The 23,231-nt window shown below is 51.0% G+C and overlaps 1 protein-coding gene and 1 non-coding gene across 2 annotated transcripts; one reads left to right on the forward strand and one right to left on the reverse strand.

Annotated features, from left to right (window-relative positions):
• Positions 1-310: 310 nt before the first annotated feature.
• On the forward strand, positions 311-383 carry TRNAG-CCC (transfer RNA glycine (anticodon CCC)). The gene has a single exon. It is a non-coding gene; the product is annotated as a tRNA-Gly (tRNA).
• A 2,570-nt stretch (positions 384-2,953) lies between these two features.
• Positions 2,954-7,655, reverse strand: LOC127042224 (zinc finger protein 707-like). The gene is made up of 3 exons (XM_050935842.1): positions 7,608-7,655; positions 5,704-5,786; positions 2,954-3,429 (listed from the first exon to the last, which is right to left on the reverse strand). Exons 1-3 carry the CDS (start codon positions 7,639-7,641, stop codon positions 3,262-3,264), a joined length of 285 nt encoding a protein of 94 aa, XP_050791799.1. The 5' UTR covers positions 7,642-7,655; the 3' UTR covers positions 2,954-3,261.
• Between the last annotated feature and the right edge of the window lie 15,576 nt (positions 7,656-23,231).

A 23,231-nucleotide genomic window follows, 5' to 3' on the forward strand; every position in this document is an offset into this window, starting at 1 on the left:
CTGAGAGTGCAGCAGTTCCTTTAACTGCCACGAGTCCCTCATTTCAGGCTATGCAGAAGGAAAAGACAGCATGGGCTTCTGCACCGAGTTGGCCCACCTGACCTTTCATTCTTCTCTTGCTCTTTGTCAGCAAGGAGAAGAAAAAGAAGCTCTCCCTCAAGCTGGAGTCACACGGGCGAGGTAAGGACGACTTCCTGAGTGCTGGCTCCAGTCCTCTGCCCTGCCAGCTGACCTATCGAGGGGCTACCACCACATTCTCTAGATTTGTCCATCGGTCTGTGCCAGAGTGAGCAACAACCCAGTAGGTGGAGTTTCTGTAGTGTAGTGGTTATCACATTTGCCTCCCCCGCAAAAGGTCCCTGGTTCAAAACCAGGCAGAAACATGCTGGCTTCCTTTTCCCAGATCCCCTTGTTATTCAGAAAGGGCACTCCTCCTATTGGCCTGTCCCTGGGATAACTCCAACCCCTGCATGACAGAGTGTGCTGACAGCAGTGGAGAAAGCACCTTGGTGTCAGGCTGGAGAACCTAGAGTAGTTAGGCCAGTCACCATTTGGAGGCTTGTGGCTTGGCCACCTCTGCTCTTGGAGGTTGGCCTATAGAGGCTCTCACTTCCTGCTGGGCTCCTTTGCGTGACTGGCCAAAGGAGGAAGTGAGGCAGGAATGGGGCAATAGAGGAAAGTTGAGCTGAGGAAGGCAGGGAAGAAGCTGTGCGGCTAAGTGGGGTTAGTAGAGCACCACCCTTCATTCTGCAAAGCCTGGGGAGGTGTGGTTGGCTGCTGGGAGGTAGAATCCTGTGCCTGCCTCTTGGCTTCCCAGGAGTGGCTACTTGCAGCCCAGGAGAAGAAGGGAGGTTCTGGGTGAAAGGAAAACAAGCAAAGCTGAGTCCAAGTGGAGAATGGCGGCTCCTTTATGGCCAACCTGGGGGCATGACTGATGGTTTTAGAGGTGGAGGCTGGGCTGGCTGTGAGCAACTGGGATCCAGGAAACCCCCACCTGCCCTTCTGAGGGCTGAACCCATGGAGGTGCGGTTGGCTGCTGAGAGACAGACCCCTGTGGCTGCCTGTTGGCATCCCAGTGATGGCTACTTGCAGCCCAGGAGAAGCGGGGTTCTGGGGGGAAGGAAAAGCAGCAATGGTGAGGCTGAGTGGGCTCCTTTCTGGCCGAGAGGGTGGACTGCGGTGAGTCCGGGGGTTGCCTGTAAGCCATAAGTGGACGTAGTGCAGTGAAAACTGCTGCTCCATTCTGGCCGACCTGGGGGCGCCATGGATGACTTGGGAGTGGGGGCAGGGCGCTGGCTGTGAGCAAATGGGATCCAGGAAGCCCCAGCCTGCCCCTCCAGGGGCCGAGTCTTCTTCTCTCCTGCCATGGGGAGCCCGACCTTAAGCCTGCCCAGCATATGCAGCAGCTCGAGCATTAAGCCTTCCTGTGTGCTCCATTACAAGGCTGGTTCATGTACTATTCACAGTGAGGGAGGGGTGGACCCTGTGTAATAAACTCACACTGATCAGGCTTCTGATTAAGGCAAGATGGTATGATCCAGGGGTGCAAGGCTGCAGAGCTGTAGGGGGGGGGCGACATTCTATCATTAGTGTTATGAGTGGCTGCAGAAGCATTCATGTAATTCAGTTGGCTGTGTCCCTACCTACGGATGTCTGTGTAAGTGCAATATCTGCCAGAGATTCACAGCTTGTCTCAGCATCACATGTGTGAGAGGGAGCCCAGGTGGTGGGACAAAGGGCTCAGGGGTCCCACTGTTCAGTTGCATCCCATAGATCCCATCACAGACTTTCAACAACCACAGCGGGTGCTCACTGAGACAGAGAGAGAGATGCCAAAATAGTGGTATCCAGTGCCAGCAGACATCAAACTATCAGAAATTCTGTGAACAGAGAAGACCCTGCTAGTGGAAAATGGCTTGTGAGGTATCATTAGAAAACGCATAACCTAATGAATATTATCCTCCTGTTAAAATGTGTAGTAACACTGTATGTAAAATTGTGAGATTTTACAGTATGATATTACTGAAAAAGTTACAGTTCTGGGGAACACCCACAGACCAGTTCCTCAGAGACAGCAAGGCAAACAGCTGGTCAAACAGCCATTCTCCTGCAGGGGGAAGGTGTGAAGACATTAAGGGCTGGTCTACACTACGGGGGGAAATCGATCTTAGATACGCAAATTCAGCTACGTGAATAACGTAACTGAAGTCGAATATCTAAGATCGGATTACTCACCCATCCTCACCGCGCGGGATCGATGTCCGCGGCTCCCCCTGTCAAATCAGCAACTCCGTTGGGGTTGGTGTTGTTCCGGAATCGATATAAGCGCGCTCGGGGATCGATATATAGCGTCTAGATGAGACGCCATATATCGATCCCCGAGCAATCGATTTTAACCCGCCGATACGGTGGGTAGTCTAGATGTAGCCTTACATTCCATCACAGGGACCTATTGAGGCTGTTGTGGAAAACGACCACAGGATTAATATTTGAATCAGCTCAGCCTGAGGCTCTTTTCTTGGTTACAAGCACGCAGGGGGCGACAGCTATTGGAATACTGTTCCTGAGCTAAAAATCACACAAGCCTTTTACAGCTTAAAACCACAAACAATGACACATACGTTGCACGTTAATTTCCTTATTTGGAATATACTGCAAAATATGATGCAGGTCAAAAGCAAGCTGAAGAATCAGTTTTCCATATTTGGCCTTTCCTGTTATTTTTATTACACCTGGTGATATGGGAGCAAGACTCTCCATGTCTCAAGAAATGTCACTACCAACCTAGGCCATTTTCACATGCTGGGGTGCAATCCAGATCAGCGAGGAGTTGTGTCATCTGTAATCCTGGGTGAGATTCAGTGTTCTGCTGCTGGAGCTCCCCTGTCTGGATACTCCCAGCCAGCGTTCAAGGACGCACTGAGTGTCTGTATGATAAGGAACCCTGGACTGGCAGCTCTGACTCCAGCCGCCTGCTTGTTACACCCCAAGCACATTCTGGTTTGGGTAGAGAAGGCTCAGGGTTTGAGAGAAGGCTGGGGGTAGGAAGCTTCTGTTCATTATGCTGGACCTAACCCCAGTTTTACTTGAGTAAAGAGGAGATATTTGACATTGTGTGATGCTGCTCCTGTGCTCTGTTCCCAAAGTGTTCTGCAGCAGAGGAGGGTCTCTGGTAGTATGTATGTTACTGGCCTATTGGGGTGATGCTGAAACAGGACAGGGTACAGATGGCATTGTGGGGGTGGCATGAACCTTCACTCTTCATTTCCCCTTCCAAGAACAGAAGGGACAGGAATCCTTACCCAGCAAGACCATCGTCTCATAGTTCCCCTGCATGACATCTCTGTAGAGGGCTCTCTGAGTGGGGTCCAGCAGAGTCCCCTCTTCCCTGGAGAAATACACAGACACCTCCTCGAAGGTCACCGGCCCCTGAAAGAGCAGGAGTCTAATACTCAGTACCTGCTGACCCACTCACAACCCCACTATTCACGGAACAGCAGCACCAGGGAAATGGAAGCTCCGGGAGGCACATGTTAACAGAGTCCCACCCCACCTTGCTTACAGCAGCCAGGAGGCATCAGAGGGTAGAAAGAGAGAACCTTTGTGTCTCCCATCTGACAGACAGAAGCAGGGTCTTCACATTTATCACATAGCTACTAGCCAGAGCTTAATATAGGAGATGGGGCTGTCTCTGGACCCTGATAGTGGCTCCCTTTTAGGAATCCAAGCACTCTCCAAATAAAATATATGGAAGAAAGGGGAAGTCAATCATAAAGAATAGAAGTTAGAAGGTCAGAATTGTAGTGCCCATTAACAAAGGTTTAGAGAAAATAGAGCCTATCAAACTAAAGGGATATCCTTATTGGATGAGATCAAAAGTTTGGTTGCAGCTAATAGTATTGATGTAATATACCTAAACTTCCGTAAGGGACATGACTTGATTAGCACAATATTTTTACTAAAAAAAACTAGAATGATACAAAATAAACACGGCATACATTAAATAGATTAAAAACTCTGATAGTAAATGGGGAACCATGAGTGAGTGGATTTCTTTCTAGCAGGTTCCTGCAGGGATTGGTTCTTGGCCCTGTGCTATTTAACATTCTTATCCATGACTTAGAAGAGAGTACAAAATCATCACTGATAAAGTTTACAGTTGCCACAAAGATTGGGGTTGGTGGTAATTAATGAAATGTCAGTAGATTCAGGCTCCATCGCTGAGAGTCTGGGAAGTTGTCCCAGCCCTGGCTGGAGGGTTATTTCCTTTTCCACAAAGAGGGGAAGTTCCATTCCCAACTCCTGTGCCTTGAAATTAGGACCTATCTGACACTACACCCCCATCTTCATCATAGTGGTATGATTATAATATGATTAGGACAGAATTATGATCTATTTTGTAGAAGATGCATCATGTGTTGTGTCACTGGAAAAGTTCTGATTTGCTGAATATGATTATCCTATTTGTGTGCACATATCATGTTCGTATCTGAAGTTATGGATATTGACTCTGTATCTGTATTTCAAATGTGCTTACTCTGGGTAACACCCACAATGAGCCTTTCAGGTACAACAATGAAGAAGCCAGACAGTGCTGATGGCTCAACAAAGACAATGGACTGTGGAAGAGCTTAGCCTTCCTGTGAATGTTTCAGCCAGCCTATGAGTCATGGCTACTATGACTCAGCAGGGCCTGTGACCAGACCACATGACACTAAACTCCATTTTAGTACCTGTATTTTTCTACAAACTGGACTAGGAACTGAGTTTGGAACAAAAGGTTCCCACCATATAGAAAAGCCACATAAGGTGGGGTGTGACATCATCTCTTGGCCTCATTCTCCACACAAGAGAACTTCTGGAAACACCTGAGAAACAAAAACGGATGTGGGGGAAGTGCTGCTCCCAGGATCAAGAGATTTCTAACTTGTGTATGGAAACTTGGGGGACTGTTTGTACCATCAGTCAGGGTGAGAAATTGCTAATTCAAATTGTATCCATCTAGTATGTTAGGCTTAGTCTGAGTTTTGGTTATTTGCTAAATAATCTGCTTTGATCTGTTTGTTATCACTTATAATCACTTAATCTATCTTTCTGCAGTTAATAAACTTGTTTGATGCTTTATCTTAACCAGCGTATTTTGAGTGAAGTGTCTGGGGAAAATCTCAGCTTGTTGTGCACATCTGTCCCATATCGAGGGGAAGGGGAACTACATTAATGAGCTTGTATTATAGAGATCCCTGTGCACTATAAGATGGTATCATTCTGGATTTATACTACAGCAAGTGTGCAAGGTTGGGGAGTGGGAAATTGGCTCTTGTCTTCTATCTGTCCTTGAGTGGCTTAGGTAACGCACTCAGGTAGCTTAGTTGGCTGCATGGCGCCACCTGCTGTTGTGTTGGGTGATAACAGGCCCCGGAGAGGCTGGCGAAATCTCCAGCAAAGCAGTGTGAGAAGGGCCAGCCCAGCGTGAGGGTTAGAGGACACAGCAGTTCCCAGAAGCTCCACAAACTGCCTCCTGGGGGTGACAACCCATCACGCCCTACACTACACAAGTCTCAGCAGGTTTGTCACATGCTGTCCCCTCCCTTTCTCCACCCGAGATATTTCCTGCTTCCCACCACTTCTAGCAATTCCCACCCTCTTATGCATTTACTGCTCCTCAACCTCCAAGCAGAGCCCGCCACCCTGATAATCTCTTACCTGAGCCAGCTCCATTGCAGCCATTTCCTTGCCCCTGGGAGGACGAGATGATCTGCAGCGAAACATGGATGTTATTCTCTGGCCTGCCGGGGTGAAAAGGGCAAGGTGTGAGAATTCAGACTAGGCTTTTGTCCATTCCACAAGCCGATTCCCCCCAGCTTTTCCCCTGCTAATGCACATTCTAGGTTCTAGCACACTGTGAAGCACAGAGTGACCTTATTCCAGTACAGGCCTAGCCCCCTCCCACCAGGGTGTAACCCTCTGACACATGGGGAATCCCTCCCAGTAACAGTCTCTCTCTTACACGTATCAAGTTTGCGGACAACACCAAGCTGGGAGGGGTTGTAAGTGCTTTGGAGGATTGGATTAAAATTCAAAATGATCTGGACAAACGAGAGAAATGATCTGAAGTAAATAGGATCAAATTCAGTAGAGACAAGTGCAAAGTACTCCACGTTGGAAGGAACAATCGGAGGCCAGAGAAGAGCAGAAACAAAGGAGTCACTTTGGGGGATTCTCCCTGTCATTGTCCCCAAGGCAGCTGTCTCAGGTTTACAAAGGTGTTTCATGTTCCAGCCTTTGTACAGTCTCTCCTTGGAGTGCCCCTTTCATGGACTGGGCCTAGTTTTAGTTTTTGGTAGTTAACAAGCTTGGTTTATTGTTCATCTAACCAGTATGTGTGGATTGAAGTGTGTTGGAAACTCTGTTTGGGATAACAAGCTGGTGCATGTCATTTTCCGCTGATGAAATGACAGACTTCATATGAGCTTGGGTCGTTCAGTAGCGTGCTGGACAGTGCAAGATGCACATTTCTGGGGGAAAGTTGGGCACTTGAGAATTTGCTGGTTTTCTCCTGAGGTGTAATTCATGAGTGGCTGTCTAGCAGCACTCAATACTGTGTAGCTGGGAGTGAGTTACATGCTGGAGACTGTGTGTTAATTGGCCAAGAGGGGCTGTTCTCGCGGGAAAACAGTGGAAAAGGCACCCCATGCTGGAAGACTGAGGTACAGCTATTTAACAGTCCAGATTGTACTTTGGGTAACATCACAGACACTCATTATGACAGAGCCTCTTACAACACAGAGAAAGTAAATCCATGTCCCAGAAATCGAAGACTCCAGACAGAGGGCAAGTGTTCCTGGCACTGCTTCTTGCTGACAGAGAGGTTCAGAGACAGTGCCAGAATCCTGGGGAAGCTGGGAACAGGAAGCATGGGCTGGCGGGGTTCGGTGGAGAAAGGGAACAGGAAGGGCAGGGATATTACTGAATCCAGGATCTTAGCAGTATTAGATGACAGGATAGCACATAGTGCAGCCCATTGGAAAACACAATCCCAACTATACATACAAAATGATGGGGTCTAAATTAGTTGTTTCCACTCAAGAGAGTGATCTTGGAGTCACTGTGGATAGTTCTCTGAAAACATCCACTCAATGTGCAGCAGCAGTGAAAAAAAGTGAACAATGAAGGAAATAATTAAGAAAGTGATAGATATGACAGAATATCTCATAGATCATATTTGTAAAAACAGCAAATAAATCCATGATACACCCACATCTTGAATACTGCATGCACATGTCACCCCATCTCAAAAATAGAAATATTGGAATTGGAAAAGGTTCAGAAAAGGGCAACAAAAATGATTAGGGGTATGGGAGAGTTATGCCAGACCTAACCCCCAGTTTCACTTGAGCAAACAGGAGATATTTGACACTGTGCAATACGGCTCCTGTGCTCTGTTCCCAAAGTGTTCTGCAGCAGAGGAGGGTCTCTGGTATTATGTGTGTCACTGGCCTATTGGGGTGATGCTGAAACAGGACAGGGTACAGATGGCATTGTGGGGGTGGCGTGAACCTTCACTCTTCATTTCCCCTTCCAAGAACAGAAGGGACAGGAACCCTTACCCAGCGAGGTCACAGTCTCATAGTTCTCCTGCATGACATCCCAGTAGAGGGCACGTGACTGGGGAATGGACTTGGTGACCTGGTGACTAGGAGCCAGGACTCTGGTACAAGTTGACCAGAGAGAAGGATCATGGTTAGCAGCAGCCCCCAGACACCCCCTAGTACCCAGAGCCCAGACCCCCCAGCCAGAGGCCCCAGACACCCCCCAGCCAGGATCCCATCAGATATTCCCTGGGACGCAGCCCCCAGAGTCCCTGGCCAGGGACCCCAGATACCCCTCAAAGCCCCACCGGCCAGAGAACCCCCACCACACCATGATTGCCAGGTTGGGAATCCCAAAGGGTTCCCCCCACCAAGAGTCCCCAGCAGCCAGGGACCCCCTCAAGGGACACCCCCCCCACTGGGAACTCAGTCCCTCACTGCCTGCCTAGGAACTTCCCCACCCTCCAGAACGATCTACCCTGACATTTGCCTGGGACCCCCTCCTCTGCCCAGTGTGACCCCCTGATGCTTTACAGTGCGACCCATCACTCTGCTTCCCTGGCATGCCCTCACCTAGTGCCAGGGATCCCCTCCCCCAGCTCTGTGCACTGGGCATGGCAACAAAACCAGGAACCAGCGGGGGAAGCACAGACAGAGCCCCTGGCACAGAACCAGGCTCCCTCTAACCCTCTGTCCCGCCTCCCCAAGAGACACCCACCCCCACTGTTCTGCAGCCACCAGGCCCCCAGCGATACCCACCTCCAGGACCCATAGCCTCAGGGATGGGCACATCAGAACCACCACCCCCGAAAACCCCAAACCTCCACAACCCACCAACCTGACTAGGGTACCCCCTGCCCAGCCACCCAGAGGCCTCCCCCTACCACAATGCCCCTTCAGCTGCAATCTCCCTACACAGACACTTTCCCTGCCCCTGCAAGTGTTACCTCACAGAGTGTGAGAAGTGGCTAGAAAGTTAACACCACCTCCTGCTGGCCAGTCACACAGGCAGAGGGAGCCTGGGGAGTGCTTCTTTAACAGGAGAATGGAAGGCCTGGAGGGCAAGAAAGATCCACGGGCTGTCACTAGCAAATAATGGCCACCATGGATCCACCCCAGAGGCGGCTGCATCTTAGCACATTGGGAAACAACCCATCATATTCAATTAGAAATAAAACAACTAGAGAGAAGTGGGGCAAATGTTTGGGGTATTTTATATCAATCTTTGAGACACGCAGAGAGAACCCTGTCACAAACGACATTTGATAACATGAGAGAAAACCACCAAGATTGGAGGGGATTTGATGTTGCTATTAAATAACTAGTGGAAAAGGGGGACTGTTGGACTGGATTTTATATGACTGTCCAATACATAAACAGAATGTGATGGTCCCCCCCGGCCACGGGGCAACCATTCACATGAGCAGCTCAGAGCCCTTTGAGGAGCTGATTTAAGGGCGGGGGGGGGGAGCTGGAAGGCTCCCTGGACAATGGAAGAGGGCCGCAGGGGAATTGGGAAATGGGGTCTGGGCAGTCTCCATGGGGGATGTGCTCCTCCCTTCCCTTCCCTGCCCTGGCAGAGAACGGGAACCTCATCCCATCCCACTCCAGTGGGAGCCATGTTCTGGGGAATGACCCAGGGCAACAATTTCCCACCCAAACAAGGACAAATCGCTGCAGATAAAATGGGTGGGAAAATCCACCCCCCATCGGAGAGATTTTAAATTGACATTTGAGAAGTATGGAGAGAAAAGGGAAAATCAGAGGCAATTAGAGAGCTGATCATTGGCAGGGGGGAGAGGAGAATCTCCCTGGATTTTATAGCCACGTGTGATAATGAGAGAGAAAAGGGGAAATCTTGAGAGAATGTGTTTGTGGGAGGAAGTGGCAAAAACAGGGACAGGATCCAGTTAACGCACCTCCCTCCCACCCCGGGAATGTCCTGGCTGCACAGAGACAGATCTACCCCCCCCCACCCCAGTGACCTCCCCCCCCTGCAACTCCGGCTTCTCCTCCCCCCTCGACACCCCCGCCCCCACACCAAAGGGGGGGGGCTCTGCCAGCGCCTCCCCCTGAGCTCAACTCCTGCTCCTCCCCCCAGCCCGGATTGTGCCCTTTAGCCCCCACGAACCCTGCCTCCAGCTGCCTGATTCCCTCCCCCGCCCATCAATTTCCTGCTCTGCGTCCGCCCGTCCCACGCTCCCTGTTACTCCCCCGCCCCGCTCCAGCCCCGTCCCCAGCGCCCGGCGGAACGTTACGGCTGGTCCGGGCAGGGGGAAGGGCAGCGGTTTCAGCGGCTGTTACTGGGCATGCGCAGTGCCCGGGAGTAGCACATTGCTATGGGGAGGGATTTAACACACCGCCCACCCCCGCCTGGCCCGGGGTCCGCCCCTCCCCCCCACACGACGACCAGGCCCCGGCCCCCCCATCCCAGCGGGGCGGGCGGGCGGATCCTCCTGCAGCTCCACTGGGGCCGAGGCGCCTTCAAGGCTTCTCCCAGGCTCCCTGGGGCAGAGTCACTTTCCTGCCCCCCAGCGCCTCTAATTCCCCGGGGTCTCCGGGACACAATGTCCCACCACCCTTCCCTCGCCTGCAGCTCCGGCTTCTCCCCTCCCGCCCCCGCCAGCCACACCAAGGGGAACCCCCGAGCCCCAGTCTCTGTCCCCACCTGGATCCCAGCGGGGCCGGGGGCAGATTCTGGCTGCAGCTGAGAACAGCGGCTCCACTCCGGCTCGGGCAGCTCCAGCGCTGCTGGCAGCACGTGGAGAACCAGGAAGCAGCTGTTCAGCCAGGGCTCCGAGTCACAATGTGCCAGAGCCCCGCCCCCAGGAGCTGCCCTGCCCATGGGCTGTGCCAGAGCCCCGCCCCCAGGAGCTGCCCCGCCCCGGGCTGTGCCAGACCCCACCCCCAGGAGCTGCCCTGCCCATGGGCTGTGCCAGAGCCCCGCCCCCAGGAGCTGCTCCGCCCCCGCTCTGTGCTGGAGCCCCGCAACCAGGAGCTGCCCCGCCCCTGCTCTGTGCTGGAGCCCCGCCCCGAGGAGCTGCCCTGCCCCCGAGCTGAGCCAGAGCCCCGCCCCCAGGAGCTCTCCGGACCTGGGATGTGTCAGAGCCCCGCCCCCAGGAGCTGCCCGCACCTGGGATGTGTCAGAGCCCCGCCCCCTGGAATTTCCCCATGTTGGGTCTCTGAGCTTTGTTCTCCTGCCGCCTTCTTCCCAGCACCCCCTGCTCCCTTCCTGTGTCTGCAAACACCCCCACTCCCCCGGGGCCGGCTGCAGTGCTCGCTGAGGCTGACTCCAGTGGCTGAAGTTGCCTCCATCTCTGCTTCACCTGGAGGGGGAGAGACAAAGAGAGGAGATGGTCCCAGGGTGTGAAACCAGAATCAGGGGGCAAGGAAAGAAGGACTGTTTGGAAAGGTGGGTTTTTTTGTTGGGGGGGGTGAGCCAGAGGGATTCAGAAGAAGTTGGGCAGCAGAGGCTCAGGGAAATTGAGGGGAACCTCCTGGGTGTCTCAGTGTTGCCCAGGGTTTGTACAGCACCTTGCATAATATGGGGTCTGATCTCAGTCATGGTCTGTGCAGCACCTGGGAGCCCTGATGTCTGTTTCCTGATCACAGGCTCTGGGAATGGAGAGAGGGAAACCTCAGCACCTGAAGGTTAATGCAGCCCTGTGTGCAACCCCTGCTAGGGTGATCCGACAGCAAATGTGAAAAATTGGGATGGGGGTGGAGTTAATAGGCACCTATATAAGAAAAAGACCCAAAAATCGGGACATCTAGTCATGCTAGTCCCTGCTGTTCTCATAAGGGGTCGGCTTAGAGAGGGTTTGGCTACACTTGCAGCTGTCCAGCGCTGGGAGTTAAAGCTGTCTTCCTACAGCTGTTTAGGGAAAGCGCTGCAGTGTGGACACACTGACAGCTACCAGCACTCTGTCATGGCCACATTTGCAGCGCTGTTGGGAGTGGTGCATTATGGGCAGCTATCCCAGCATTCAAGTGGCTGCAATGTGCGTTTCAAAAGAGGAGGGTGGGGTGGAGTGTGACACGGAGCGTGGGGGAGACAGAGCGAGTGGATTTTTGGAGCTGACACTGTGTCAGCTCCCTGCCTGGCAAGTTCAAGCCTCTTCCCACACCCCTCTCTCATTCACTAAATGCAAATAGCTGCCTTTGTTCTTTTCCTCACAGACAAGATAAGCCGCTGATCCAAAACAGACCCCGCCTCCCCCGTGCCCACCCGGCTGCTTCTCTCCTCAAGCAAACACCAGCTGTGGGTGTTCCAAAGGGATCCCCCTGCCTCTGCTCATTCACTGCAAACAGTAACTGTGTTTGGTTTTTAGATAAGCAGCTCCGGGAGCCTTGAGCTCACAACAAAACAAACAGAGGCATCACACCAAAACAAAGAGCGTTATCTCTACTTAAAAGCATTATGGGAAGGTTCCGGAGGTCAGTGACAGCGTAGTAAGATTAATCACTGTTTACACTGGCACCCCAGCGCTGCATCACCAGCTCTGTTCTCTTTATTCCTCTCGTCGAGGTGGAGCACATGCAGCACTGTAGCCGGGGAGATACAGCGCTGTATGTGCCTTGCCAGTGTGGACGGGGAGTAAGTTACAGCACTGTAAAGCCACCACCTGCACTGTAACTCTCCAGTGTAGCCAAGGCCTGAGTTGTAGTAATAATAGCAGCCAAAAATCCGGTGGCACCTTCTAGACTAACAGACGTCTTGGAGCATGAGCTGTTGTGGGTGTATACCCACTTTGTCAGATGCAACAATAGTCCCATATGGGCTAGTGGTCAGGATTCCTGGTTTTCACCCAGGTGGCTTGGGTTCAACTTCTGGTGTGGGAAGAGTGCAGAGCTTTTGCCCAGAGTGGAGGCAGGAAATGAAAGGAACAGGAAGGGATCCTGCCAGCAGTGGAGTTAGACAGTGTAGGGAGGGGACCCCAGAAGTGGGGGTGGGGCAGTGGTTTGGGGGGAGATGAGGGAAGGATCCCAGCAGTGCGGGAAGTTGACAACCTGGAGAGCACAGGCCTGGAATGGGGACCTGGAAGAGTGAATGTGTCCCTCTAAACCCATCAACTGCAGACTAGGCAGGCTTGGAAGAATTGTGTATTTGTTGGTAAATGTCAATTTCTGTGTAAACACACAACCCAATGGCAAAATATTTCCATCAATAATCATCAAAATTGACAGATGGGCAAAGTAAGAAACATGCTGCTTGAGAACTTATCATGTTGTAGGAGCAGCAGTGATCTGTATGCTCTGTATAACCTGTATGCTCAAAAGGTCTGTTAAACTCCCCCAGCTTGTGTCCTTTCCCGCTTTGAATGCCTGTGAAGTGGCTTTCCCACTCTCCTTTGTACCTCCAGTGAATACCCTTCACCCGGCCCATCTGGCCAGTGGTTCGCTGTGTTACATTCTATTGCACCTCAGGGAGACTGATCTTCATCGCACCGTCCATCGCTGCGCTGTGGAACACTTACCTTAAAGGATCCTGACATCTCCACTGCCAGGCCTGTCCTGGGAGCGTGAGTATGAGTGTGACACCCTCCCCCATCCCTTCTTTTGAGCTTAGCTATCAAGCTAATAAATGTGCTGCATTCTGCCAGACTCTGGGGGGGAGGGGCATTATTAGTCCTCTCTAAGCTTACTAACTGACCCAATTTTGGGTAACACAAGCAAGATTGTTTGGTCTGCTATTGTACCAAAGGGGAAGATGGTTGTCTATAAAGGAGGGTGAAGACTAAATGCCTCTGATGAGAATGGGATTTGAACCCATGCAGGCAGAGCATAATGGGGTAGCAGTCCATCACCTTAACCACTCGGTCACCTCATCCGAGCTGTGAAAAAAGGGACAGGAGGAGAAATCTAAGGCCGGCAGAGATAGGGACACTAAGGAGTTTTTAAATACTAAGCGAAAGCAGGGTCTGAATGAGCTCCCCTCTCTCACCTAGTGAGGAGCTGGGGAAAGACTTCAGGAACAGACCGTGTTTGCATGGACACACCTACTCTGCCTAGCTATGCAGCATGATGGGGCCGCTTCCCCAAAATGACCAGTTTGGGATGGTCTTGGGTTACAAATTACTTTAAGATTGAGTGGAATGAAATGTTATTCTCCTTCCTGTATGAGTGTAGGGCAGCAGAACATAAGTAGTCCGTCCTGATGGAGGGGTAGGTGAGTGAGGAATAGCTTTTATTGGACTGCAGAGAAGTGATTGAGGACGTCACCCTAAACCAGTGGTCCCCAAACATTTCACATTGTGCCCTCTTAGACATGGCTGTGGCCCCTCGGAAGCCACGGTCAAGAACCGGGGCTGGGAGGAGTGGGGCTGTTGCTTGCTGGGGTGAGGGGTGCGGACAGGGGTAAAGGGGTCGACGCCGGGCTGGGAGCCAGAGTCTCAGGCTGAGGGTGGGGTTGGGGAAGAGCTGTGGCAGAGTGGTGCTCCCTCCCTGCCCTCTATGTGGGCTGGCTCAGGTCCTGAGGTGCCCCCATGAATGTTCCTCTGTGTCCCCCTAGGAGTCGCACCCCACATTATGGGGACCACTGAACCCTACTCACTAAGCCGGGGCTAGTGATGCCAAACCCCCGGGAAAGGGAGAACAAGTGTGGGGGCCCCAGCACCAGAACCATGCCCCTACCTTCTGTCTGTGTCTCTACCCCCTTCCACCTATGGCCCCATCCACTGTCACTTCTGTTCCACCCCTTCCCCCACCAGCCCCACCCTATCACTCCTTTACCCCTGCCCCGCTGTGGCCCTGAGACCAGAGAAGCTCTGTGCCCCTGCTGCAGCCCCCGGGCTGTAGCAGGGAGTGGGAGCTCCTCCAGCCCTGGGGCTGACATAGGGGAGACTTTTCCAGGGGGACCTAACTTGGCCAGGGCCCCTGATCATGGGCCCCACTGTCCCCTTGGCAGTGCAAGGTTTGGGGAGGCTGAGCCCCCTTGTCATAAACAGATAGCTAAGGGTTAATGTTCTTTTACCTATAAAGGGGTAACACCAGTAACCTAAAACACCTGACCAGAGGACCAATCAGGAAACAAGACTTTTTCAAATCTGGGTGGAGGGAAGTTTGTGTGTGAGTTCTTTGTTCTTTGTCTTGTGTCTGTGGCGTCTTGGCTATGAAAGTGATTTTTCTATCTCCTGCCTTTCTAATCTTCTGTTTCCAAGTTGTAAGTACAAAGATAATAGGACAAAAAGTTTATATTGGTTTTTTTTGTATTTACATGTGTGTAGTTGCTGAAATGTTTAAATTGTATTCTTTTTGGATAAGGCTGTTTATTCGTTTTTTTCTTTTAAGCAAATAACCCTGTATTTGTCACCTTAATACAGAGAGACCATTTTTATGTCCTTTTCTTTCTTTTTATATAAAGCTTTCTTTTTAAGACCTGTTGGATTTTTTCTTTAGTGGGGACTCCAGGGAATTGAGTCTGCAGCTCACCAGGGAATTGGTGGGAGGAAGAAGTCAGGGGGAAAATCTCGTTGTGTTAGATTTACTAGCCTGACTTTGCATACCCTCTGGGTAAGGGGGAAGAGAGATTAGCTATCTTGGTACTTCTATTTCCAGGACTGGAAACAGGGAGGGGGGAGTCCCTCTGTTTAGATTCACGGAGCTTGCTTCTGTATATCTCTCCAGGAACCCAGGGAGGGAACACCTGGAGGGGAGGAGGGGGAAGGGAAATGGTTTATTCCCCTTTGTTGTGAGACTCAAGGCATCTGAGTCTTGGGGTCCCCCGGGGAAGGTTTTGGGGAGACCACAGCGAGCCCGGCACTGTATAAATCCCTGGCTGGTGGCAGCTTTACCAGGTCCAAGCTGGTAACTAAGCTTGGAGGTTTTCATGCTAACACCCATATTTTGGACGCTAAGGTCCAAATCTGGGAAAAAATGTTATGACACCCCTCCCCCCTGAGCCTCCATTACGAGCCGCCCAGGCTACCACTGCTCAGTGTGTGGCCAGTCTCTGTGTTTTCTGCTGCTCGTTCTGGGGAGCCTGGCCGGCCTTAGGGGTGGTGCCCCCCGATAGCCGCCCAGGGCTCCAGGGGTCAAAGGGCACCATGTGGCAGTGCAAAGGTGCTCACTGCTCTCCCCTGCCCCAATGCTCCTCCATGGGTCCATAGAGGTTTGAGGGGAGTAAGGAGCAACCCTATGTGCTCCATGCGTCCTGGTCACTTTTCCCACTTGGGCTGTGCTGTGAGGGGAGCATCAGAAGCTGCTGCTCTCTGCCCTCCCGCTATGCAGCCCGGCTGAGGAAAGTGACCTGGATGCAGGGAGCTCGGATGATCTCACTTCTTGCCCCCACATCCCACAGCCCCTAGGGGTGCCCAGATGAGCAGCGTTCCAGGGAGGAGTGGGGGGCAGCAATGCCAGCTGCTCCATGCACACAGGTCAGTCTCCCCATGTGGGTGCAGGAGGGGGTGCAAGGGTTTCTGTGATGCCTATTCTATCAATATCGTCACTCAATACCAGGCACTCAAATTCACCAGTCTTAGTACTTAGACGTTTAGCGTTTGTATTTAAGCACTTCTAAAATGTGTCCCATTTTAGCTGTCTGCTATTACATGATGTAATTGAGGGAGACTCTTTCATTTCACTGTTTCTCATCAGAACCTACCTGTACATTATCATCTTCCATCCTCTCCACCTTACTAGGCTATAGAGAATCCCTGTGAATAGTTCCTCTCCGAACGGATGTCTCTGTCTGAACCCTGTGCTCCTCAGCGCCTGTCGGCTTTCCCCAGCTCTGAGGCTGTGTCTACACCACGCACCTTACCACGGTGCAGCTGTGCCACTCTAACCATGCCATTGTAAGGTGCGCTGTGTGGCCGTCCTTATCGCTGAGAGAGAGCTTCCCCGGCAACAAAGCCAAACTACCTCCAATGAGGGGCAGGAGCTTTGTCACCGGGAGCACAGCTCCACCTATGATGCGCTGCCGCTTTTCATGGCTCAAATTTTGGCATTCGGGGAGTGTTTTTTCTCACCGCAGAGAGACAAAATTTTTAGCAACAAAAGCCGAAATTAAAAAAAAACTCCTCTGCAACCTATTTAATTTTACCTTTATACAACATTTATACTGCCTCCAGTTCTGGTATCCTCATTTGAAAAAGATGTTGTGAAATTGGAGCTAGGGCAGCAAAGAGCCACCAAATGTTCTGAGGGCTGGAGAAAAATGCCTTCCAGTGAGCTATTGAAAGAGTTCAACCTGTTTAGCTTATCAAAAGAAGATTGAAAGGTGATTTCATTGAAATGTTGAAGGGCCTTAATGGAGAGAAAAGATTGGGTATTTACGTGCTCTTGAATGGAGCAGAGAAAGGCATAACAAGACCCAATGGCTGGAAAGTGAAAAGAGACAAATTCATATTACAACTGAGGCACAATAGTCAACAGCGAGGATGATTCACCACAGGAGCAAGCTACGAAGGAAAGTGGTGGATTCACCATCTCCCGATGTCATTTAATGAAGACTAGATGCCTTTCTGGAATGTGTTTGCCCCCAAAGTAGCTGTTATGTCATACAGGAGGCCTGTGATATGCAGGTTAGATGCTCTAATGGTGTCTTCTGACCATGAAGTCGACTAATTTCTGAAAAACTGAGTGTAGCATTGGGAGCAGCGTCTGATGTTTTCCTGTCTAGCCGGCTTGCTGCCTAGAACGAACGCTCCTTGAGTGGGGTGATCCACAGGGAGTAGCTCAAACCTCCAAAGTGCCTGGCCAGGGGCAGGACATTAGCCCAGAAAGGGAGGGGTGTGGCAGTGACATCACAAAGGCCTTTTGCAGGACCTCAGACTATTGGTCAAAGGTGGTGGGGAGGTGGTGACCTCACAGAGAGATGCTGACATCAGCCAGGCAGGACAGGGGCGAGGGGCCAGGGAAACCTCAGAGACCTCTGTGGCTTTGCTTCAGCACGTTTCCTTCTCCAGGTCTCTCTTTGAGGACTGAGAGATTATTTGGGGTCATGGACGTGAGCGCCAGGAGGAACCTCTTTTGAGTTTCCTCCTTCCCTTGTAGTGATTTTACTAGAAAACAGCCGTCCCTCTTTAGAAGGTAAGAGCCTCCTGGAGGTTTGAAACCTGTTCAGTCTGATCCATCTGGTGACAAGTGAATTCTAGGCATGGAAAACACGAGCTTAAGGAGGCAGAATTTTATTGCGCACCTGGGATTTTGTCCTTTAGAATCGCTGGGGACATTAGGGTTTGTCCTTTTTGTTTCACCTCTTCCTCCATCCCTCCCTCCTCTTCTTCTCTTGCTTCTTTTGTCCTTTCTCCTGTTCCCTTCCCAACAACAGGACGGAGGTGTGTGTGTGTGTGTTGCAGGGAAGTCCTCTGCAGCTCCCACTATGGAAGGTCCACCCAAAAATGTGGGACTGAAATAGTGCTCGGGCAGTGATCCCCACCGGTGACCTGGGCCATCCTTTGGGCTCTCTGGTGAGAACCCTCAGCCTCCCGTCCTCCGTCTCTACCCTGATTGGTTGAGCAGGGGGATATTGACAGGGAGGAGACTCAGGTCCTTGTTGTTCTCTTTTAATATCAAGTAAATAAGTCAGAACCAGTTCTATCTTTGATTAATTTTGCTGCTTCTCTGCATTAATTGTCTCTGAGCAGTTGATGATTCCCTCTAACATTGCAGTTCTCCTCAAATACTTGCTGAATAATTACTGTCACTGTTGTTGGTCTGGAGCTCATCTGAGAGCACAGTATTCAGGTCATTCATGTCTGAAATTCAAGATCCGATGGTTTGTTTGAAAATCAGGGCTCTTCGGTCCTATTCCCAACACTGCCTCTGACGGGCTGTGTGACCTAAGACAAGTCAATTCTCCTTTCTCAGCCTGAGCTTCTCCCTCTTTCAAGTAGGGATAATAATGATCCGCTCTTACCTACCTCATGGTGGGTGAAGGATGCGGATCCATTTGGGAGTGTCACTAGAAGTAGTGCATAATATGAAGTTTCCCATCATGTTACTCCTATGACATAATAGATTAGCTGAAATCGTCTGTTTTATTTGTATTTTTTTATTTTGAAATTGTTAATAGTAGCAACGACTTAGCTCAGATTGAAGCATCTTATCTAATGGTTGAGATGTAAGTGTCTCCTCTTTGTGTGCGAGGAGACAATTTAACACACTCTGACAAAGAGGAGATGCTTTTGTTTTGCAACAAAATATTTTTGCAAAGATCTTTCATCCCACTTGTTATGATTTTGAGAAGCAAACTGGTTTAGTCTAAATGGGATTTTCGGACAGAAACGGTTTGAATGAAATTTTCCCACCATCTCGATTCCTGGGCTCTGGGGTGTTTTCATCTGTTAGAACAGGAGTCAGAACTGGTTGCTTCTCTTTCTGGCTCTGCCATCGCCTTGTTGTGTAGGCCTTGGGTAGGTCACTTCCCTTCTCCCATCTGTCCAATCGGAACAGGAACAGTTCTCGAACTATGGGCAGTTTAGAGCCCAAGTGAGATAAGGGGTATTAAAGCCCTCTGTGAAGGAGAAAGGGGAGTTTCACAGTGTTTAGCACCAAGGAATTCTAAAGTTTGCTAAAATGTCTAGTCTGTGGAAACAAGAAATGGTCGGGGCCAAACTTATTAACCACTGCCTTTTTAAAGCCCATTCAAAGATGTGAGTCCCTATCTTTTAGGTACCTGTGGTTCTTTGCCAGCAGCAGAGAAGAGGTTCCTGCCTCCGTTTTTGTGGCCTTAACAAACCAGGTGTTGTGCCCCAGTTCTCGTCTGAGACCCCTGAAAAAGAAGATCTTCCCATCCATGAACAAGACAGGACCTATCTTTCAAAGGGGAACAAAAAGACCTCTGGGACTTACAGACTAGCTAGCCTGACTGCCATAGCTGGAGAGATCCTGCAATACATTCTTAAACACTCAGTTTGTCAGCAGCACCTACAGGATGATTTGGTTCTTATGACTAGTGAGCGTGGAATTGTCAAGAACAAATCATTCCAAACCAATCCTCTTTCCTTCTTTGGCAGGGTTCTGGGCCTGGTAGAGGTGAGTAAACAATAGATGGGATCTAGCTTGGTGTTACTAAGGCTTTTGATCACAGTCCCAGTAGGACATTCTCAGAAGCAAACGAGGGAAATGTAGTCCAGCTGCAATCAGTGTAATGTGGGTGCAGAGCTGGTTGAAAGCCAAGACTCCAGGAGCCCTTCTCCATGTTTAGCTGCCCAACGGGGAGGGTGAACCTAGTGGGTCTGGCAGGGATCAGTCCGGTGTCAGGTACTATTCTATATTTTCATGAATGATTTGGAAAATGGAGTGGAGAGCGTGCTCCTAAAGTTTACAACTGACACCAAGCACTTTGGAGCACAGGATTGAAATTCAAAACACCCTTAACAAATTGGAGACTTGGTCTTCTTGAGCCAAACTCCATGGTTAGGGCTCTCTCTCTCTCTCTACACTGGGCTGAAGTGAAACCCCAGAGCCAAGCACTCCTCCTGGGCAGTGAGCTCCGACCTTGAATGGTCAGATGCTTCTTAGCACTGTCAGAGCAGCTCTTGCTGGGGGATTCTCCCAGCACTTTCCAATAGCGGGAAGGTATGAAATCCAGATTTGACTGCTGGGTACAGAGCCCGAGAGTGGGGAGCAACTTGCCCAAAGTCCCCAGAAAAAGGAAAACAACCAACAGAGGAACCAATAGGAAACCCAGCAATGGAACTCAGGAGTCCTGGGGGTGTGCTGTGGTGACCAGATGTCCCAATTTTATAGGGACAGTCCGAATTTTGGGGTCTTATCTAGGATCCTATTACCCCCCACGCCATCCCGATTTTTCACACTTGCTGTCTGGTCACCCTAGGGTGTGCACATGTGTGGGTCCCAGCTGCTCCCTGCCCCCCTCATTGAAGCAGATGTGTAGGGTTACTGCCCTGGGAAGTGCAGGGCACCAGTGGATGTGGGGTTGGCTGGAGGTAGGGTCTGGCTTCAGGCAGGGCAAGGGCTGCGTGGCTGGCTGGCTTCAGGCAGGGGGGTGCATCAGGGGTTGGCTGGAGACAGGGCAGGGAGGATTCGGCTGGTGCAGGCAAAGCAGAAGGTGCAGGGCTGGCTGGAGACAGAGGCTGACTGCCGGCAGGGCAGGGCAGGGGGTGCAGGGCTGGCTGCAGGCAGGGCGTGGGGCAGGGCCGGTGCAAGGAAGTTTCATGCCCTAGGCGAAACTTTCACCTTGCACCCTCCCCCCCCCCACACCCCTGCCCTGAGGCGCCCCACCCGTGGCAGCTCCCCCCTCCACCCTGAGGCTCCCCTCTTGTGGCAGCTCTCCTGCTCTGCCCTGCGGCACCCCCGTCGCCCGAGCTCACCCCTGCTCCGAGCACGAGCACCCCGAGCAAGCCGTGGCCGCTTCACTTCTCCCACCTCCAAGGCTTACGGCGCCTAAGCCTGCCAGGCAGTCAAGCACCCTCCTCTGAGCCACAGCAGCCCTGACAGTTGACAATAGAGGCACCTTAACCCCTGAGTTCCTTCAATGTGTCCCCCTCGGGGGTCCAGCTCCGATCACCAGATACTCGGGGTATGTCTATACCACCTGCCGAATCGGTGGGCAGCGATCGATCCAGCGGGGGTTGATATATCGCGTCTAGTGTAGATGCAATACACTTGAGTGCTCTCGCCTCGCCTGCTGTACTCCAGCTCGGTGAGAGGCGCAGGCAGAGTCTACGGGGAGCTGCAGCAGTCAACTCACCGAGACTGTGACAGTATAAGTATAATCTAATATCTCATTGAAAGGTGACAGGGCCAGAAAGAGTTAATTAACTCACCTCTCCGACTGACCTGACCCGTGGGTGAACCTTAAAAACTGGTTAACAAGATATGTAAATGAACAGAGCTTTGAAATGCAAGTCTGCAGTGTTAGAGGTAGAAGGGGAGGTGTTTGCTCAGGTCTTGTGATGTCAGCAAACAAGTCTTGTCTATTGCTATAGTTTTAATTCAAAGAGCAAAAAAAGAATATTAACATTTATGATGATACTTGAGTGAAATAGTATTATTGTCTGTGTCTCTTTGAAGGTTGTGGTAATCTGTATCTGAACTGTTTGATGGATGTACTAATTGCCAGGATGTTTGGAAGAAGAGTTAAGCCTATTGTTTTCTCAGGCTGAAAGGCTGCTGGAAATGTTTAAGAACCTGGGACACGATCCTTCTTCATCTCAGATCTGCTTTGGGTTTCAAGAGGGGGAAACCTTAAGCCACAAGGATTGAGATCCCCAGTCATTGACTGGAGCCACCCTGAATATGGACATTGGATTATAACCTATGGACTATTTCTAAAAGGACTTTTGGCAACTACAAGCTCATCTCTACTTTGTATCTGAACCTCAAAAATCGAATTCAAGTCTATATGTCTGTTAATCTTTTAACCAACACTCACTCTCTCTCTCACTCTCTCTCTTTTCTTTTCTAATAAATTTTAGCTTAGTTAATAAGAATTGGCTATAGCATGTCTTTTAGGTAAAATCTAAGTTATAATTGAACCTGGTTATGTGGCTGATCCTTTGGGATCGGAAGAATCTTTTCTTTTATATGATGAAGTAAGATTTTCAGGAATCATCATCATATCTAACAGGTGTGTCTGGACGGAGGCCTGAGGCTGGGTACTTTAAGGGAACTGCGTGGTTTAAACTTCTAAGTAACCAGTGAGGTACTACAGAAGCTGTTTTGTGCTGGCTTGGTAAATCTAAGTATTGAAATAACCAGCAGCGTTTGGGATTTGTCTGCCCTGTTTTGTTTGCAATTCACTCTGATTGAGTGAGCTGAGCTGGCTCCCACGGGCAGCACCGTCACACCTACAGCCAGGCTGCAGAGGTCCTGGGGGATCTTAGGGGCCTTGGGGTGCACAGATACCTATGTCCAGGCCATAGCGGTCTCTGAGGGGCTTAGAGAGTTTGGGGGGGACACAGATACCAATCTCCATGCTCTAGGGTCCCATGGGGGCTTAGAGGGTTCGTGGGGGGCACATATTCCTACATCCAGGCTGTAGGGTTACCAGGGGGGCTTAGGGGGTTAGTGAGGGGCAAAGATACCTACGTCCAGGCTGGAGGCATCCTGGGAGTCTTAGGGGATTTGTGGGGGCCAAAGACACCTATGATGTCCAGGCTGTAGGGGTACCAGTGAGTTTTAGGGGTTCGAGTGGGCACAGATACGTATGTCCAGGCTGTATCGTTCCCAGGGGGGGTTCGAGGTTTCGTGAGGGGCACAGATATCTACGTCCAGAATGTAGATGTCCCGGGAGGGGGGTTAGGGGGGTTGTGGGAGTGCAAATACCTATGTCCAGGCTGTAAAGGGTTCCTGGGGGCTTAGAGGATTTCTGAGGGGCACATATACCTACGTGCACACTGGAGTGTCGCAAGGGGCTTATGGAGTCTATATGGGGAACAGATACCAATGTTCTGGCTGTATAGGTCCCTCGGGGGCTTAGGGGGTTTGTGGGGGGCACAGATACCTAAGTTCAGGCTCGAGGGATCTCTGAGTGTCTTAGGTGTTTGGTCGGAGGCACAGATACCTACGTCCAGGCTGCAGGGGTCTCGGAGGGGCTTAGGGTCTGTCACGGAGTGTGGGGGAGTCCGGTCCTGCACCCCTCTTCCTGGGACTCACAGTGACTCTCAGCCAGCCAGTAAAACAGAAGGTTTATTGGACAACAGGAGCGAAGGATACAGCAGAGCTTGGAGG

The sequence above is a fragment of the Gopherus flavomarginatus genome, unplaced genomic scaffold (assembly GCF_025201925.1).
Source record: "Gopherus flavomarginatus isolate rGopFla2 unplaced genomic scaffold, rGopFla2.mat.asm mat_scaffold_34_arrow_ctg1, whole genome shotgun sequence".
Classification (NCBI taxonomy): domain Eukaryota; kingdom Metazoa; phylum Chordata; order Testudines; family Testudinidae; genus Gopherus; species Gopherus flavomarginatus.

Bases quoted from the DNA above. Each gene is read 5' to 3' on its own strand.
- LOC127042224 (XM_050935842.1), bottom strand. From the start codon at position 7,641: ATGCAGGAGAACTATGAGACTGTGACCTCGCTGG. The intron at 5,787-7,607 runs GTAAGGGTTCCT...TCACCCCGGCAG, and splicing joins TGAGACTGTGACCTCGCTGG to GCCAGAGAATAACATCCATG. The intron at 3,430-5,703 runs GTAAGAGATTAT...CTGCTCTTTCAG, and splicing joins CTGCAATGGAGCTGGCTCAG to GGGCCGGTGACCTTCGAGGA.